Below are 20,682 nucleotides of genomic sequence, written 5' to 3' on the forward strand. Positions count from 1 at the left end.
TGCTTTGTTAGGAGTTCCCGCAAGCACAGCGTTCACAAGGCTTACCGCCGTGACGTGGCAAAAACTTGATAAAATAAGTAGCAGTGGATTCTGACCGAAAATCATTACGGCATCGCATTGATTCAAGCAATCCTACATGAGTGACCAAATCGACGCTTGAATTGAATTTGTGAACGGAATGAAGTAGGAGCATAGGTGTGAATGAGATCATGAAGCTGCCCATATACGCATGACCAAGTCCAATGGCAATGGCTGTCTTCCTAACAGTCCGAAAAAATCGCAGTGACTTTCGAGCCCCTCAAAACATCTACTTTTCTTGCGACGAAGCTCTGAGCCTATGGCTCTCCTACAGCTGTGACAAGTAAAAAGAAAGTGCATCTAACCTTCATCACTGCCTGCGGCGCAGAAAAATGCGTCATGATGACATAAAATGAGCTCTCAGGAGCATGCAGTCATTCGGAAAACGCTTTTGTGCACCTTCATATCACGAACAAACGACAAACAGCGCTGATCATGATTGACATGCAGGTATTGTTGCCGGCGCCAAGTGCAGTAACTGAATACAGTAACAGCTCCCTCCTTCGATGACGTCACGCGCTTCTTCAGCTTTCTTAAATCATCCTCCTCTGTGCCGTCGACTGCGCTTGATGAAACCCGAGAAACCACTGCCGATTGTTTGCGTGACAGAATCTGGTTGCAGTAACAACAAGCCAGCTCGTTTGCTGTGACAGTTGTTTGTATTTTACGACACGTATTGAACCACTGTGATGTATTTAGTATTCAACAATGGCGTAGTGTTATCTATACAGCATCGCACTAGTGTGCTGACTTTCTGGAAAGAGAGCTTTGATGGGCATACTGTTGTAAAAGAAAAAAAATGCCACCTTCTTTAACTGCCTTAAAATAAACATACCCCGCGTGTACATTAGATGTGTTTTTAAAGCAAACCTTGCGTGTTCGGTGAAGGTACCCTTCGAGTGCGATAAACATAATCTAATCTTTTGCATCACCGATATGCATAGCCAAAATACTCTTTAGTGAGTGCCCCATTGCGCAGTCGATGCCCACGCCTTGTCGCCGCGCCGCTGCTGCTCTAGTTTGTCTCGCAAGTTGTCGACAGATGGCGACATAGTTGCAAGCAGTCACCGTGCCGCAGCTGGAACACCTGTGGCTGGACGAAGCGGCGCGGGCCTATTATAAAGGTCTAAAATTATTAGCGAACGTCACCATATAATAAAATAATTATAGAACTAATCGAAATCGATTTCTGATGTCCTGCTCTCTTCAGTGATATAACATGTACATAGGGTCGTCAACTGGGTGGGAAGGCGCGCACGCAGATCCAACGAACTCATGATGTACAAAGAAATCATGGATGCAATCATGGAGGAATACATGCCTCAGTAATAACTTTGTCCGCTCAATATGGATGATGCCTTGCTCTGAAATACCTTACCTTTCACACATGCAAAGCTGTGCAGATGGCCCTTTAATGCGAGATTCGTAGTCTGTTGGAGCACCACTTGCACTTTCCGTTGACTTTGAAAGGGCTCCGGTTGAGGTCGCCTGCGCAGACAATCAGACCTGCCCATTCTTTCAGGCCACACTGGACACGTATCTTCCGATGCTGGTGACGGGCTGCCTGTCTCTGGTGGCCAGTGTGCTCGTCTTCCTTCTCCCAGAGACGGTTGGAACTGCACTGCCGCAGACGATTGAGGATGGCGAATCCTACGGCAGGGGGCAAGGTCTATGCTTCTGCCCACTGTTCAACCGCGACTCCGATGCGCCGGGACACGAGATAAGGTGCGCGAGAATGCGGTAAGGAAGTGAGGCTTCTTAGAAACCAAGTTTCTATGTCTTTTGACAGCATCAACACTTGTGATCGATGAAAAGGCGTTTATTTTACTTCGGTAGCAGTTCCAGTGGTACTTGGTGAAAATGCGGGCGTTGTCTGTGGGAAGCTTCGATGAGTGATGCCTCCACTCTACAGAGGTGCCACCCGTACACCGCCACGCTCGAACCACCTCTCCACCGCATCCTAAGCCACCTTCACCCTTCTGAAGCGCCATACGTCACCCACCCACACAAGTACGCCCTCGAGAAGCTCCGCCCACCGCCATCTATCTAACTCCATCTTCCACAAGGCTTCCGCTCACTACAATCTCACGCAGTGGCGGAACGAAAAACCGACGGCGAAATTGAACTCAAAGACGCAGTAAGAAAACCAACATCCCTCTAGAGGCGCCACCCAGCAGCCACGTCCCTGACGGATCCACCCCTCTAACTCAGAGGCTGCCCACCCACTCATCTACTGCCACCCTCGATCACAAAAATTACGTCACGTGTGTGAGGCCAAAGCTTAGAGTAAAAACATCAAAGTAATAATCGAGGGTAAATCTAACTACTGTCGCAGCTTTCTAGCCTCAGGTATTCCGGTCATTCGGTCAATCTTTTTTTTTTTGTTTACAAATGTCTTTCCGGAAGGAGAGGGCATACTAGAGAGGAGGGGGTCGTTCGTGTAGAAGCGATTAATCTGTTTTTGTTCTGTGCACACAATAAGCGTGCGCGATATTTTGTAGTACTTCACCTATTTCGTTCATGGAGGACAGGTACGCTGGCCTTGAGCATTTAGCAATGCGCGCACATGTGGCTCGAAATGAAAAGCAAATACGGACACTAGCGAATACTGCCACAGTGTACGAGGTGCAATGGGACTGTGTAAAGAAGGGGGACACGAGAGCTACTTCACAAAATAGTCGCGATGGCAGCGCGCTGAAGATGTCACCACGACATTTACCTCCACTGGAAACACGTGAACGTAGCGGGCTAAGGCCAGTTACGGCAGCTTCACCCTGACTGTTATCTCACTAAATTTGTAAAACCGTTCACATTCAATTCTGTTTCAGCCCTGTTTCAACCTGTGATATTACTGATACGAACCATGCCTCTAGAGCTTAGGGCTTACTGGTGCATACTTCAACAAAATTTAATGCACCGACATGCAGTAATAGAAAAGGCTTTTGTGCTGCGCTTCATTAATCGATATTGGATTCGGCACTCGAAGCCGACTGCTCGCATTCGATTCACGTAAGAACATTTTGATACTCGCATACCCCTAAAAAACATACTTGTGGCCACATTACAACCAAAAATTCCAAATAAAAAATAGGCATGGGACCTTATCCACACTGCCCCTTTGCGAAGTGCTTGCTTAAGTCATAGGTGAAGCGTGCGTTAGCGAAATAACTGCTCGGAGTTTATATGTATAGATAAGCATGCCTCAGCTCGACGCTGCAGGTTTAGAGGAGATTTTAGCCAAAACTCTTTTACCAACTTGCGTAGTCTGACATTATTATAGCCACCGCTTTAGTTTCGCATGAGAGAACCTTGCTTGGTTCTAATGTATTTCGGCGATTCTCTCTCGCACAGGATCCGTACATCTTTATTTCGCAAGAACCTGCCCGTCACCCAGCAACCTGCTGTGAACAGAGCATACGACAGCGACTCCATGGTGGTGCCAACAATATACAGTACCATTATGTGAAGCTTCCAAAGTCTGTGGTCATCGCGAATAACGCGTTCATAAATATTTCACTGGCCTGCAAGCCGATTATTGCTGCCATCTTGTAAACTAATATAAACATGAGAGCTAACTTCCAAGTTACGTGTTAACAAATATAAATAAACCGCTCTCGCGTTTTATGCGTTGCTCTGCTGTTTAATTCTTTTAAAGGATGTGTGAAAAAAAGACCTCTTGCTATTGTGGCCTAGAACTTGGGAATTTATTCTGTTTCAAACCTGCAGAAAGGCCGATGCACCGAAAAACCCTCAAGCCTACGAAAACGGTCCAAATAAATCAAGTGGCCTTTCGACGACCTGCGTTTTCGTGAAGCACGGCTTCAGACTCTAAAGATATGCCTTTTAACGCGCCATCGCGGTGGCTCAGTGATTATGGCGCTCGGCCGCTGACCCGAAAGACGCGGGTTCGATCCCTGCCGCGGTGGTCGAATTTCGATGTAGGCGAAATTCTAGGGGCCCGTGTACTGTGCGATGACAGTGCACGTTAAAGAAACCCGGGTGGTCGAAATTTCCGGAGCCCTTCACTATGGCGTCCCTCATAGCCTGAGTCGTTTTGGGATGTTAAACCCCGATAAACTACACCAAGCCTTTTAACGCGTTAGCTTTAAGGCTCGCGTCTTGCAGAAAATCCGACGTCGTCGTCGGCGCTGTGAGCTAAAAATTCCCGGAGAAGCAAACTAGGTGAGCCAGCTGGGTCACGTGACCTTGCGGCGTCATCACAACCTGCCCGCCGGATTGTGAGCAAACTGACTACCGTGGCAGGTGGTGGTTAAGTTAATCATTGGTCACGCAAGATGGCTCGGGAGAACCAACCTGTCTCTCGCAAGCTCCACCGGTGGCAGCACCTGCCATCGCAGGGCAGTGGCGCATCGCTCAACCGCTGCACCACTGCGTCAGGAGTGGTATGAGGACTCCCAGGGATCGATGAATGTGAAGTCAAGAATTACCAATTCCGCATATATGATCATTAACACATTAACTCTGTCGCATCATACACTCAATGTGGAGCTTAAGTGACCCCTACAATTTTTGATTTTGTAAAAGACAGGCACTAGTTGAAGGAAGTCTTTAATATAGCAGTTTTATTGTAGAAGCCTAGCATTCTGAGCCATTTCGTGCGTTGTTAAGGAAAAAACCGGCAGAAAAAAACGCGTGCTTCACAAGAATGATTAGACAGGAGGACGCTTCAAACTGAATTTTCCTCGGTGAAAATTGTCACATCAGAACCGGGCGCACATGCCCGTAATCATTAACAACAACGCCGACAGCAAATAACAACAAACACTTCAAGGTGCAGGTGACAAACCTGCACGTGACAATCTTGCACGCGACAAACTGTGTCCCGTTAATCAAGTTGTATCCTGTTGCAGTAAGACTGACAGCTGTCGCTGACGCATGCGGTGCCTAACTTGTTGATTTTAGATGCTTCTAGAATTTGTTGCTCTGTTTCTTTCCGCGGCTGATGATTCTGACATTACCGAAGAGAGGGGCGCTGTATTTACAATGGTCGCAATGTAGGTTGCCTGTGTTATCTGGCAGCAGCAATGTGCAGTGCTGTCTTAAGCTTTTGTTAATACACTGGTCGCTCTGGCCGATGTAGGCCTTTCCACACGACAGGAGGTGAGAGCATACAATATTGGTTGTACATTTTGTGAACACACTCTGATGCTTGATGGTGCATTTTTGTACTCTTATTTGCAGAGATATGGGCACACAATGATAAATATTTTGTGGGCGCTGAAAAGAAAACGTTGGCATCGTATCTCGTGGCAGTCTAATATTATGCGAAACGTAGTGCGCGCTTGCTATTACAGCTTGTCTCATTTCTTGACAAGGGGCATAGTCGTTGCGATTCATCTGCTGTTGCTTAAGATTGGTAGGTAATGACTCAGCAACAGAAATCACCTGTTCATGATAACCCGCTGACCGCAGCCGGCAAACCTGTTCTAGAAAACTGTTGTGCAGAACGTGTGGGCAGTTTTTCCTTAACGCGTTACCTGTGCAGTGGTTGGCTATACCTCTTTTCACTAGTTTAGGACGCGACGCGGTGTAGCGCAACAAGTCTTTCCTTGCGCGAGGAGCTTAACTCTAGCAAACGTGGCTATCGTCAGAAAAGGTGAGAAGCGAGTCGAATAACCTGATGCATTCAAGTGGTTCGTCATGAGTGGAACTCTGAGGAAGTCTCTGGAAGTCTGAGGAAGTTTCATTAAAGGCAGATAAAATGTCATTTGCAGCCGAGTCAACGCTGTCACGAGAACTTAGTTGTAAAAGGATTAAAAAATCGCCCACATACGTAAAATTCTTTACAATCCGGGCGTCAGTCAGTAAGCTTGTGATGCAACAGACTGTCAAAACATTATTATTATTAGTGCTTTATAGATAAAATAATAACGGAAGAAAAAAAATGAAGCTTAAGGTACTTAATGGTATGATGCGATAGCGTAATGGGTTAATTCCCACATACGCGGAAGGTCATTCCCTACTTTACATTCATAGATCGCTGGGAGTCCTCAAACCCTTCATGGCGCAGTGATGTAGCGGTTAAGCGATGCGCCACTGCCCTGCGATGGCAGGTGCTGCCACCGGCGGGCCGTTTGCGGCCCAGGCTGCTCTTCCCGAGCGACCAGCCATTAGTTCAACTGCTACTTGCCACGATGGGCAGTTTTCTCACTATCCGGTGGGCGGGTAGCGATGACGCCTAAGGGACACGTGGCCTAGCCGGCCCACTTGCCTCCTAGGTTGCTCTCTGGGGACAGCCTGTCAGAGCCGTGCCCGTGATTTTTCGATCACAACGCCAATACGGTATCTTCTGGAGAACGGAGCATTTAACGCTATTCCGTTAAAAGATGCTGCTAGCAGCGGCATTTGCCATCGAAGCCTGAAGGCCCTGAGCTGTGGCCAGCGGAAATAAAAGGTATAGGGAGAGGACAGTGAGGAAAGAAAGTGCGGAGCAATAGTAAGAAAAGGTAGGGGATATATATATATATATATATATATATATATATATATATATATATATATATATATATATATATATATATATATATATATATATATATATATATATATATATATATATATATATATATATATATATATATATATATATATATATATATAACTGTACATAATAGTAGTGCACGTACGCTCGCCGCGATAGTTTATTCCAACAGGATACACAGCCGGCGGGTGAGCACTTTCGCAGCAACACCGCGCGCATTGCCCACAGAGCTGTGTTCCAAACGCACGGGATTGTTAGTGGAATGTTGGCGCACTTAGTGTTTTTCACTGCGCTCCTGAAATATCCAGGCTGGTGCGCATTGTCGGAACATATGTTTGTCGAGAAATGCCGTCTCTGTAATGAAGCTATGCCGTGGTTGAGCAGCTAAATGGCAGAGCACTGTCGCTGTGACGTGGCGAGACTGGAAGCGGCTGCGATTGAATGGCTAGAGGTGGCGCGTCCACATATACCGTATACGCTGTGCCTCTCATTCGCCGCTTGCTTCCCCACATCCTGTTATTTTCTTCCCGACTGGCGTCCGTGCCAAACGAGAGTAAAACGAAGCGAAATGTTACAAAATATGGCCCCTTATCCCAGGGACCACCTAATCCACTTGATGCTGTCACATATGCAGAGTTGTCACCCATGTTGAGCAAACGTTCGCCCAACGAGCCGTCTGTGTTCTACGCCAACCTGGCTGCCAGCTTTCGCTGACCGGCTTCTGTTTTGTCGGATTTGCAACACTCCGATCTAATTGGACCAGGCGGCTCCGGTTAGAGCAGCGTTAAGACCGACCACTGCTTAGTCTATATATTCCTCATGGGTTTGGTGCACTTGGGGAACGTTATTTTGGGGACGCTGGCAGGAGGTTTCATTTCCGACACACGGCAGTTACGGAGATCCGACCTGTTTCGAAGAAAGTCCGTCAGGGTGCCATGCTTCCATTGAGATCTCTATGTTACCAGCAACGATTATGTTACCTCAGCAGCAACGCGGAGGCTCACCCGAAATGTATCGAGTTCATGACCCGTACTCGAGTTTCGTCACTTTCGAAACCGTTGTTTTAAGCCACACCCGACTGGCCTAAACGCCAGATGCAGGTGTCAGTTCGGCTGCCATTGTCAGCGGCTGCAGTATGTCGCTGCGTTCGAGTTGCAGCAGCAAAACGCCCAACAGCACTATTGTTCTTTGCCGGTAAACGGAGCACGACAAACTGAAAAAAGCAGCCTGATTTTTAGTTGCGCATTGGATGCCTCACTAAAGAGGCACTAAAAAGCTGCTTCATTGACCCAAACAAATAGAACAAATAGAAAAAAATACTTCGGGTAATCTTTTCTGCGCCGTAAAGGCCGGACGTGTGCATAAAAAGAAAATGCGCGCAACTACGCATAAGGCTTAGGGCTTTGCAGTAATCGATGGTGACAGATGCGCATGCCGATTACAGATGGCATGGTGGGCGTCAGTGGTAAATAAGAGACAGCTCGCTCTTTGGCACAACGCGGCACAACGCGAGGGGGAGAAAGAGTGGAAGGGTTTGTGACGTGCAATCATTGTTATACAGTGCACACTTACTGCAGTGCTGAATGAAGCAGCAAGTCGCCGTGACGACTTGCCGTCTGCAACATTACTGAACATAAATTGCTGCTGTCATAGACTTTCTATGCGAGTGTCTATGCAATATTCTTAAAGAGCATTTCATCAACCGCGGGAATGCCGGGAAGGCGAGTTTTTTTAATTGGCTTGGCTAGTGTAAGGACGAAAACGTAGATGAATCGGCAGCTTAGCCACTGTGCGCCACGATATTCTCCACAGAGCGCAGATGAAATTATTTTAATGGTGCGTTTTCACAACTTCAGTAAATTTAATACAAGCGTCTGGCTGGTATGGAAACTTTTGTAGCATTTCTTCGAAGTTTGCTGCTATAGGAGTTGCATTGTTGTGGCTTAACCCGGGTTTTATTCCGAACAATAGCCAAGCCAAATACGAAACCTCATCTTCCCGACATTCCTGCGCATCTCCATGGTGGATTAAAGGCCGTGCCGCCTGCTTTTCCTCTAGGTAATACTGAGAGACTCTATAGTGATCGAACCTCTGTGCGGCCTCAGGCTTGGGTGGACGTCAAACTACCCCCCACCCCCCAATTGCAACACTTTATTACAATCGGCAGACATCATAAAATCATTTCTTGCACACCGATACGATCGATATTGCCTACCTAGACTATATCTAGTCTTCGATGCCGGTAGGCCTCGCTATCACCTTAAAGAGTTCCAGCAAGGCGTCGAGCTGGACTTGAGCCAACATGAAAACGCCGGTTGTGAAGACGCGACGAGTCCCGCACGACGCCGGGTTAAAAAAAAAAATAAAGGTGAGCTTGTGTGCGCAGGCTTTCTGGGCACACACAGGTGCAGCCGGGAAGCCGGGCGAGCAATAGTCGCCGTTGCTCCACCATGAACTAATCACGCGCACAACCTGTACACATTTCTTATTGTGTAAATTGTTTGTGTATATTACTTCTCCCCCTATCCTCTCTTCCTGTCCCCTCACCTCTTTCATTTAATTTCTCCATTCTGCCTGCTATCCTTTATTTCCGCTGCCCCAGCTCAGGTGCTTCAGTATCGATGGCAGATGCCGGGGCTAGCAAAAATGTTTTCCTTCCTTTTTACTATTAATTTAATAAAACCACTTACTACTACTACTCGTCGTCGACGCTCCCGGTCGGGGCACACAGCACAGCGCCTTGGCCCTCTTCTGAGTTGGCCGAGCGCGTTGCCGTCGCCGGAGCTCCTGTCAAAAGATGAACTCGCCGTGATGTTAGCGGAGCCCAGCATCTTGGCGCGTTGCTGAGGTCTGCACTACGGAAGCCGACGTGGGCGCGAAATAATGTGCAAAGCAAGCTAGCGCTTTAAAATAAGGTGCTAATGTGCATCCAAGCATGAAAATATGATGCGCGTTAGAACCGAAGCTATTGAATTTTTATTTTTATTTCACCTTGAAGAACAGGTACGAGTTAAAATCCAGGGAGCATCAGAATCGAGTGAATACAGTACGCTTTATGTCACATCCTCCAACGCATGCAAACGCAGACGCAGCGATAACTGCAGTGACAGCGGCGACTTTTGGTTTTCATAAAGTGAACCATTTCTGCAGCAAACTGACGGTCCTCCTTAGTCCTAGGAGCTGCTTAATAGTCCAACGAAATAAAAAAAAAACTTATTTATCGTGCATCTAGTTTGTTACAGGCAAGAAAAGACGAAGCGGATGCTGTGCACCAAATTGGTAGAGTTTCAACGTAGTTAAAAGTAGTAGACGTGCAAAAGCATGTATTTATCCTGATTGGCTCATGGTTTGGCTTTGCGGGGCCGTCGGCACTTCTCACGGTTTATGGAGGTTTAACGTCCCAAAGCGACTCAGGCTATGAGGGGCGCCGTAGTGAGGGGCTCCGGAAATTTCGTGCACTGACATCCCACAGCAGCTACACGGGCCTCTAATATATCGCCTCCATCGAAATTCAACTGCCGCAGCGGGGATCGAACCCGTGTCTTTTGGATCATTAGCCGAGCGCCATAACCACTGTGCCACTGCGGCTTAAGCTGATCTCATCTGTTCGCGCCACAGATAGAAGTCGATGAATAAGACGATGTGCAATGCAGAGCGCGAGAATGTGCTGCACTTTAACAAGCTTGAGATAAACCTGGATGAGTTTTCTCCTGTTTGGATCTGCACCAAACCGTGGCCAATCCCCCACCGTGGGTATGTACCATCGCTTTTGAGGCAACAACAACACGAGGAGTGATGGGCTGCGGCGATAGCGTGGTGCAGTGACCAGCGAAGCTGGTTCGTTGGCGACGCCGCGGTTTCGAATCCCAGTCGCTGCATTATTTATTTATTTACTTATTCAAGGTCAGGGCCTCAGCGATTAATCCGCCTTTGCAGATTTGGTCGTGAAGTAGAGCCTTCGCTCTAAAGCGCAGTAACACTGACGGGTTCACTCCGAAGCGAAAGGCTCCGCTTCAAAGCGTGCCGCCATGTTGGCTATTTATCTCATTGGGATCCTTGACAATATGCTCTATGGGAGCCTACGCAATGTCTGTTTGTGTGACGTCACCTTCCGGTTTCTTCGACGATTTTCGCTGCATATGAGTCGCCACATCCTCTAAGTAATCGGGTTGGGCCGGACAAGGTGGTTTCGGAACCGACGAATCTCGGAGTACGGACAATGCGCGGACAACCCCAGCAGTTGAGCCTCGAAACATGAAAAAGGAACAACACTTGTACGAGGCTTCACTTACCCTTGGCAGTGCAATGCGAAAGCATAGCACATCACACCTGTCGCTTGCAGCTGTTCAGTGCGCATAGGCTGCTTTTAATTGGCGACGATAACTGTTCGCTCCAACTGGTGACGCTGATTGGCTGCTCCAATGACTGTTTTTGCCTACCCTGCAGGATGAGGTGGCCACACAAAGACTCTATGCTATCGAACTGAACTATTCCTAAAAGCTTTGCAAGTAGGTTTTAATGGAACATAATGTTACTGTAATAAATACCATGCTTAAAAAAAGCTGCTCGAGACCCAAAGGCCATCATCATCATCATCAGCCAGACTAAACCCACTGCGGGCTAAAGGCCTCTCCCATGTCACTCAACTTAACCCTGCCCTTTGCCAGCGGCGCACACCGTATGCCCGCAAACTTCCTAATCTCATCCGCCCACCTAACCTTCTGCCGCACCCTGCTACGCTTGCCTTCTGTTGGAATTCACTCCGTTACTCTTAAGGACCAGCGGTTACCTCGCCTTTGCATCACATGCCCTGTCCAAGCCAATTTCTTCCTTTTGATTTCGACTAGGGTGTCATGAACACCCGCTTTGTTCCCCCACCCACTCTGCCTGCTTCCGGTCTCTTATCGTTACACCTATAATTTTTCTTTCCATAGCTCCCTGCGTCGTCCTTAACTTAAGCTGAACCCTTTTCGTTAGTCTCCACGTTTCTGCCCCGTAGGTGAATACCGGTAAGATAGATGAGTGGCTCCATTTACGCTCTAACACTTTTTTTTCTTTTCGGGGAAATTTGTGCTTAACATCACGTCATGTCCCTCTCGTCAATTGGGCCTTTTTCGTTATAGGGACGCGCAGACGCCGGCTTTTCTCTTGAACGGGACCTGTAATGCTGTCGCGTTAAACGTTGAGGGTAAATCACCTTTACACAACTCGTTTGGATCAGTTTCATTATATGTCTACTGAATACGCGTCTCTTGTGTACAACACATTTACAAACTAAATAAAAGATCTTTGGCGCGCAATGCATTTCTCTTCACAGAAATGGTCGCTTTTGTATTGCGCCGCTGCGCACACAAGATAACAAAATAAACCGCATAGCTATTGACCGGCTATATATTTACTTAGCCTCCATACAAAAAAATAAAATACAAAATAATATAGCACTCATTTAACAAAATCGGATAATATGGCTGTCGTCAAAGCAGTTCGCGGTTTTAAAGACAATCTGCAAGTTTTTTTTATTGATTAACGAGTTTCATATGAAACGGTACTAAGTAAAGCAATGTCAAAAATATTCTTTTCTGCACTAACTTGAGAATTTCAGAAAAAAAAAATAATTTACTGGCTCGGCGCAAACTCTGACAAAGAGGGCGCACTGCATCAGCAGGAAAACTTTTGTACTTCATCCTGAATCGCATTGACGTTGGCCATAAGAAGTTATTTAAAGGGACACTGAGGATAACTCTCAAATTTTGTTTTCTATAGCAAAAATCCGATAGGTGAGCGTTTCGTGGCTTTATTGCTGCTTGTCTGACAACGAAGAGATTTAGATTCAAAGCTGAAAAACATTATCCCGGAGCTCTGGTTCAAACTCTAGACTTTCTGATGACGAAATAGCCGAAAAATGACGTACACGGGGACTCCTTGATTGCTGACGGTGAGCGGTGCAGCCTAGCAGCAACCGAACTGAAAACTACACTGCCGGCTGGCTGGACATTGAAGGCCTCTATCAGCCGTCGTCGCTTCGTTTACGTTTGCATCAGCGTTACTATGGATCCCGTTCCCAATCCCGACAATAAAGCCCTCGCAAAGAACTGTGGCCTGCACTTCAGCGACCTCAACCCCACACAGCGTGCGATGCTGTTGAGGGCCGAGGCGGCGGGTCTGGCAGGATAGTCCGAGAGCCGAGGAGTCGGCAGTGTCGGCAGCAAGCCAAGCTACTGGTGCGGTACCTGTCACCTCCGAGCCACCGTCACGACTGTTGAATAGAGATTTGTTACGTACGAACATGTTCAAAATTGTAGTAGTCCTCGTAGCGCTCGTAGTCTTAATTTATTCACGTTGCCTCACAGGCTCCAAGCATGGAGTATTGTGTGAGGGGGGGATTACATAAATAGGGGTAATAACAGGAGCATGAATGACACGATTATATAATGCTGATTGACTGTTAGTACTCATTAAACAGTAAGAACATCATTATACAATAGTTATTGACGCGTCAGTAATTAGAAAAAATGGCTGTTATTTCGGTCCTAAAAGAAGCTGGATCACGAATATTGACGATGTGTTCCGGAAGACCATTCCAGTGAACAATAGCCTGCGGCAAAGCGGATGAATTGAATGCAACGGTTTTACCTGAAAGGCGTTTGAAGCTGAGATGGTTGTTTAAACGGCGCGAGGTGCGGTGAGGTTGGGCAAGAGGGAGAGTCGAAGGATTAGTGCTATAGACTATCTTGTGAAATAAGCAGATTAGGGCAATTAATCTTCGTGATTGCAAGGTACAAAGAGAGAGCGATAATTTAATGTTTGTGACGCTTGAGTGACGGTCATAGTTTCTGGAGATGAAACGCGCAGCACGATTTTGGACTGATTCAAGGGAGTTAATTAAATAAGCCTGGTGAGGTGACCAAATGGATGATGCATACTCGAGTTGCGGACGAACAAATGTTTGATAGGCGAGCTTACGGGTAGTCGCAGGAGTTCCATGAAGATTCCGTTTTAGGTATCCTAAGGTCCGAGATGCTTTAGCTGTTATTTTCTGTATATGAGTGGACCAGGACAAGTTACATGAAAAATGGACACCGAGGTATTTGTAAGAAGACACCTGAGAGACTAAGCTGTTATCGAGCATGTAATTGAACGAAGAGTTAGATTTTTTGCGGCTGAATGTCATTAACTTGCATTTTTCAGTGTTAAGTGACATTTGCCATGATGAACACCAAGCGGTTACATGATCGAGGTCCCTTTGAAGTGCAAGAAGGTCTGCAGGTGATCGGATTTTGCGGTAAATTATGCAGTCATCTGCGAACAAGCGAATGGTTGATGTAATGTTAGATGGCAGATCATTAATGTAAATCAGGAACAGCAACGGGCCCAGGACGCTTCCTTGAGGAACACCAGATAGAACATCGCTAAACGGAGATGAGTGGCCGTTAATAACCGTGAACTGTTTACGAAAAGACAAGAAATTCCTTAGCCATGAGGTTGTTAGTGAGTCTAGGTTGAGGGAAGTAATTTTACCTATTAAGCGTGAGTGCGCAACGCGGTCGAATGCTTTTGAGAAATCTAAGAATATGCAGTCTGTTTGGAAGTTCTCGTTCATGTTGTGTAGTAGCTCGTTAGTAAATTCCAGTAGTTGAGTCTCACAAGAGAAGCCTTTCCTGAACCCGTGCTGGTTAGAAAAAAAGAAATTATTACTATCTAGATGCTGCGCCACTGCTGATACGATGATGTGTTCGAGGATCTTACATGGGACAGATGTCAATGATATGGGGCGATAATTTTGCGCGTTCGTTTTATCACCTGATTTGAAGATGGGGATAATTTTACCAATTTTCCAATCCCATGGAATTTCACCAGTTGATAGCGACTGACGAAATATATGGAAGAGAATATTGCTTGAATGGATCACTGTGCTTTTGAGAATTTTTGTATTAATATCATCAATGCCAGCAGAAGTCGAAATCTTAAGATTGTTTATTAATGCTGCAATACCGGAGACACTTATTTCTATGGGACTCATGTACTGGTAATCGGCATCTACTAATGGTGGAGTAGTGGAATGGTCTTCCTGTGTGAACACTGAAGAAAAATAATTATTAAATATAAGTGGGCATTCTTCTTCTATAACTGGAGCACCAGTGTTATCCAACAACGAAACAAGAACCGGAGTGTCAATAGGTGATATCGTTTTCCAAAATTTTTTAGGGTTGTGTGTCATAAGGGATTGAAGGTCATGGGAATAATATTTAAGCTTTGCTTTGCGGATGGCACTACAATATGTTTTTTCGGCGGTTTTGTGTTTCTGCCATGAAGCCGGTGTGCCAAGGCGTTTGGCAGCTTTGAATAGTCGCTTTTTCTTGTTTTTTAATGCATGTAACATCCTGTTGAACCATGGTTTAGACGCGTTCGTGCGGAGGGTGAGCAGTGGTATATGACGGTGTACTAATTCCAGTAAACTATTTTTGAACAAAACCCAGTTCTCGTTGGCCGAACGCTGAGAAAAAGTCGGAAGATATGTGTCACAAAAGGATTGTAACCCTATATTAATGGCATTGTAGTCAGCGCGGTTATAATCAAAAATACGTTTATGTGTTTGTGCACGTGCGCATGAAGGCATGGAAATTGTGAAATTAAGCAATCGCTCTTGTAATCGCGAAATTGGCCTGTGGCGGCGATACCGGCATTTTAGTTATTGCTCTTTTCTACCTCACAAGAGCTTTGTATTCAGTAAGAGGGTTTTTTTGCGGCTAGGAGCTGGTATTCTACCTGCGCGGGCCGTCAAACCTCAATTTTCAACTTCGGACTAAAAACAGTCTCTGGCGAAAAGTAAGGAACTCCAGCTAAAAATGCCTTACCGTTCTGAAGCAGCACAGCGTACTTTTTTTTTTACATTCGAGCCTATATACGCTCACTAACCTTTCAGCCTATTGATAAGTTCGCTCGTTGCGCCTGTTTCATCGCTGGAAGGTGGCGCAAGGCAGCCTTGTGCACTGTAGTCGGAGCAACGGCAACAAAAACGCAGAGCATGTGCCAGTACCAAGGACGTGCAGTTCGCGCTGCCCTTGCTGCACAAATTCCCAGAATACTGCGCCTGAACCAGTACACGGCTCGTGATGCCTACGGCGCTTATTACAAAATGAAGATCAAACGTCATGCTCATTACTGTGAAGCCGAAACAGGTATAAACAATACGTAATACAAAGGCTCCCGGCTAACGCTTAATTTGCGCAGAAAAAACACAGTCTATTTTAAATACGACGTTGAAGAAGACTGAGTGACGCAGTTAACGATTGGCTCGTTTTTGTTATTGTGGCTGTCATCACTGGTGATCGCTTGGGCTCCAGCCATTCACGGCGATCTTTTTGCAAAAGAAATCTCACGAATGCGGCCCCATATTCACGAAGCTGTTTGTACGTCTCCGTGCAAAATTGCTGGTTTCCCGATACCTTAACTGTTGCGTTTATCTATATCGTGACTGGAGAGTGCCGAGCTAGTCACCGACCTGTAATGCACTCCGCATCACAAACATGCGAGAAATTCGAACATATTTCGGAAAAAACCAATTGAACAAGAAAATATCGAAGGCCCCTTTGTTTGAGCAGCCAGCACTGCGGCTACTTCTTTTCCTACGGTCTTAATTAAATTCGATCAGAAAAACACCATTATGGATACCAGCCGTATCTAAATAATTCGCTGGACCACAAACTCGCTACGGCCTTTCCTATCTTCTTCAGACCACCGCGAACAAATCTCTGTAAGCCAGTCATAGTCGGAAAGATGCATACTCGCATTTTATGCATTTCAAAGTCCATACAGGCTTCTTAACTTTTCCACATAATTAACATTTACCACCTGACAGAAGGGAGTATGCTGTGACGGGCGACGCAGAACATGACATCACGCTAGGGTTCAAGTACGGCTATCAAGCAGCTCGAAGAACTCATCAGGTGCGTGTAACTGTGGTATTAGTAAAACTAATGAAAATAGAAGTAAACATGCTTATGAAAACGGGGAGTGACGTGGCAACAATGCATAATGAGAATCGCAAATGAGATTTGTGTCTGCTGCGCGAAAAGGACAAAAACGAAGTAAAGGAACGTCACACACAGAAGCGCAGCGCTTTGTGGTATGTGTTTCCTTACTTCGTCGTCGTCCTCGAAACGAAGAATAATAATAAACCAACTATAGGCCGACAAGTTTTATTGATGCAAATGAAGGCCAGGTAGTTTAAAGCTTTACTGCCGTTGCGGATGGAAATTGAAGTCTGGCTGGCATAAGCGTACATGTAGTGCGGTACACACGCCAGTGCTAGTATTAGGAGCGCAGGACGCTACCCGCCTAGCGAGATTCGCCAGATGTTGCGGCGTACACGCGCAGCTTACACAACGTGCAGCTGCGCCGCTGCGTTTGCCCATGAAATGTTGGGCAGGCTGGAACCGCAGCAGAGCTAAGCATTGCTTTTCGCTGGAATAAGTTAGATTGCGTCGCTGTTCCTTTGCTGCAACAGCAGCGTGACTGACTTTCTCTGGGGGAGACGGAGTCATCGTCGTAGTATAACGTAATCGACAACTCCCCGGCTTAACACCTGGGCAATGAGAACTGTCTCTAGGTAAGCTGGGGAGATTGTACCTTCAAGATTGTGCCCTGAGCATAGGTGCCCTGATCTATGTCCTTGGAGTAAGCATCCCTGTCGGAGGTGGGAGAGGTGGGGAGTTGTAGTCACTGTTCTTTCCCGGCTAACGAAGAGATCTAGGAGCCTGAAATGTGTTATTTTTCTGCCTTGAAGTGCGCACAAAGGAGCCGCCTTTACAGGTTTTAACACAGATAGGGACTTATTTAATGCATGGCCTTCAGCAAAAAAAAAAAAATAATGTCCACACCAAAGGAAATTGGAGTTCTAGTTGAATAAAATTACTTTTTTTCTAGATTGTTGAACTTTCCTGTTGGAAGTCGCTGTTTCTAATAAGTGCGCTTCACCTCGTCCTATACTGGGCTATCTGGACTCTCAAATGAGAGCTTCTTCTCAAAAAGGCATCTATCGATAAGTAAACCCTTCCTTCTCCATGTCCTCTTCCCTTCGATGTCCATTTTTTGAGCACTTTTCTGTTTAACAAGGCTTAATTCGCTATTTTTATCTCCGCTTGCATTGTACAACCTCGCCAACCTTAAAGGGTGCATGCAACGGTTCTCACAAACAGTTATAAAAGCAAAAAAATGCTGTTGTTTAGCGCTGATTAAACCTGCAGTGAAGCGATCGCTACAGCTGGCCGAGTGGAACTCGCTCAGTCGAATTGCGAAGCCAGTCTTTCGCCGCTCCGTTTCGCTGGGCGGTCCTTCTTCATCTTCGTTCCTGGCCGTTGATTCACTCTCTCCCCATCTCCCCCCCCCCCCCCCCCCCCACCCGGTTTCGCCGGCGCGCCGAGCCGCCGGCAGCTACTCCGCACCACGTGACAAACCACGTGAACAACCACTTGACTAGCCACGGCGCCGCCACGGTGGCCACGGGGTGGCCACGCTGAAGTCTTGAAATGCTAGCGCAATATAGCTACCGCTACAAACAAAAATTTTGCAATTGAACACGCCTCATTCTCCCGTAAAAGTTTTCGTATAGCTCATGCAGGACCACAGATATCGGCGACTAAAGATGTCCTTCTGCCTTTCCCCTGTCAACTAATATGCGCATGAGCTAGCCAGAAAAAGAAAATAAAAATTATGTTCAGGGACTATAGTCTTCGCCCACGTAAACGTCACCTGGACGACTCGACTTGGTTTAGTTTTCATTTTTTCTGGGCTCGGGCCCCATCACGGGACGACAATAGGGAGGCAGAGGAAGGGAGTGAGGGAGCAAGGTATCCAGGCGGCCGCAAAAGACGCCGCTTGCTCCTACGTAGTCTACGAACATCACTGGTGGTTTTGGCGAGCCAATGGCAGCCCCTCACTGCTGAGGTCACGTGTGCCTTACGGAGGTGAAAAGGATAATTCGCGCAAGGGTCCGGCACTGGACGTGACCGCGAGGCGCCGGAATGGTAAGTTAAAAAATATATTTTTAAATTATTGGCTCGCAGTTCACGACTTGTACTCGAAATGAATGCCCAGCAAGCTTTACTCGACGTACTGCACGCATTTTATAGCCACGTTAAAAACTTTTGCACGGAGCTTTTAAGAGGAGTTGAAGTGGACACGTGGCTGAGTATCTAGGTAAACAAGCAATTAATTTTGCTGCGCGTTTAAAATTTAGGGCGCGTTAAGTACCAGACTGTCACATACTGCCCTATGTCACTTTTTCTCCATATTTTCGACATTAGGTCGACTGACAACGGTTAAGTGCTATGGAGTGCCGTGGAAATGCGACCAGAACTAAACGTACGAGTGTTGAAAGCAGACTTATCTGCTACTCAGAAGCCTAATTTATTGTCTACGTCACTGCGCCGAATCTCTCCCAAACAATGCGAGGACAAAAGGCATGAGCTGCGGGCTCTCTGCACTGCTGAATAAAGCAAACAAGACATCCTCAGTCTGCATCTGCAGGTGGGCTGTCAGCGCGACTGGGGAGTTCAGTTCACATAAATTTCTTCCCTGCGCAAACGGGCTCCGATGACGCACTGCTTTGCGCATAATAACCGTACCACCTGCTTTACGCAGTCCGGCACGAAGCAGCTTAAAACGAGCGCCCATTGCATCGCACTACTTCGTACCGGCGCTCCCTGAAAGCCTGGCACTGAGCAGAGACAAGAAATGGCGTTTCATGGTCAACCCCGACTCTCTTTGGTCCCCGGAACGGTGGTGAGTTGCCACGAGCAAATGGGGAATCAGATATGTGACTCTTTAAAGAAGCTTCAGTGATACCGCATTCGCATTTCGCATGGGTTCAGAAAACAGAGACTGGAAGCGCATTTTTTTTAGCCCAGCTAGGCACACACGCACACAAATGTTCGGTAATCTGCTCTCGCATGTCACATGAATACAGAGTGAAGTAACACCATCAAGGCTTCTGAGTCTGTGTATAGATTGCTGGCTGACACTAACAAGTGCTTAATATATAGATGTATTTAAATTGCTTGAATTGTAAACCTCTTGAATAAGTGCGCGTGCCAGAATGAGTAATTTGAAGATTGTTGCCGTAGAGTGAGTGAGTGAGTGAAAAACATTTATTGCATCAAAAGAGAGCGTAGGAGACCGGAGTCTCTGCCCACTTATTGACATCCCTATTCCGGGACATCACTGGACGAAACCGGCACCCGCGACCTCGCGACCAAGGCTTTTTGGGCCTGAAGAACCGCCTCCCAGTCCTCTATTGTGGGGTGGGAGTTACGGTTGAGGGCTGAATTTAGCTGGCAGGCCCACGGCACGCGGTAGATGTCAGACGTCTCCCCATAGCGTCGGCACAGACCAGTGACCGTCGGGTCAACGTCTCTCAAGACTGCCGGGCATAATAAAGTGTTAGTAGCGCCTGAGCATTCGCTCTCCGCCTCCCCCAGCCCCTTCGCTGGGGGTGAGTAGCGGTGGCGCTTGTCGCTGTAATACACTAGAATTTCTCTTAAGCACAGAAAGGGCTACGGCTGCTCTGAGCCAGCGGGGCTGAGACGAAGTACCCGGGAATTGAGCGCTCGGGCAGCCGCGTCAGCGACCTCATTCCCTCCTGCTCCGTGATGGCCAGGCGTCCACAAGATACAAGTTTGGTAGGGAATCTGTGCGCCGGAAGCAGGTGCGCAGTATTTTACAGGCTAGAGGGGAAATTTCTCCAGCTAGGTAGCTCTTGCAGGCCCTGCGTGAGTCTGTGATAATTACCTTCGACTTGCAGTCAGAGGCGGCCATCGCAGTAACGACTTCCTCAGCATGTGTTGCACCGGGTGCAACACATGCTCCACTGGGTGCAACGAGAGCTCCACCTGTGTTCCATGAAGGATAACTGTCGCCGAGTAGAAACCCCCATTAACGGAGCCAGCAACATCCACACAGTGCAAGCGTGTGTTAAAACCATATCGGGTTTGCAGCCGCCGAACGCGTGCTCCGCGTCTTCCATCGTGTATCCTGGGTCATATTGTGAGGGAGCGGCTGCACCCAGAGCTTGTGGCGGTCGTGTATTTAAAGCACGGTCGTTA

General features: G+C 47.0%; 2 protein-coding genes across 3 annotated transcripts in view; both read left to right on the forward strand.

The window, feature by feature from the left end:
* Window positions 1-3,804, forward strand: part of LOC144123464 (solute carrier family 22 member 7-like) — a 37,659-nt gene extending 33,855 nt beyond the window's left edge. Inside the window, exons 9-10 of the mRNA XM_077656284.1 lie at window positions 1,601-1,803; window positions 3,430-3,804. Coding sequence (XP_077512410.1) covers window positions 1,601-1,803; window positions 3,430-3,544 — 318 coding nt within the window. The 3' untranslated portion in view covers window positions 3,545-3,804. The remainder of the gene's footprint in view (window positions 1-1,600; window positions 1,804-3,429) is intronic.
* Window positions 3,805-19,224: 15,420 nt separating this feature from the next.
* The window catches only part of LOC144123465 (solute carrier family 22 member 7-like), a 46,712-nt gene continuing 45,254 nt past the window's right edge, over window positions 19,225-20,682 (forward strand). The window contains exon 1 of one of the 2 annotated variants that reach the window (XM_077656286.1): window positions 19,225-19,363. In XM_077656286.1, coding sequence (XP_077512412.1) covers window positions 19,316-19,363 — 48 coding nt within the window. In that variant the 5' untranslated portion in view covers window positions 19,225-19,315. The remainder of the gene's footprint in view (window positions 19,364-20,682) is intronic. The other variant, XM_077656287.1, reaches the window with a different exon arrangement.

This window comes from Amblyomma americanum, chromosome 3, assembly GCF_052857255.1.
Source record: "Amblyomma americanum isolate KBUSLIRL-KWMA chromosome 3, ASM5285725v1, whole genome shotgun sequence".
Lineage (NCBI taxonomy): Eukaryota > Metazoa > Arthropoda > Arachnida > Ixodida > Ixodidae > Amblyomma > Amblyomma americanum.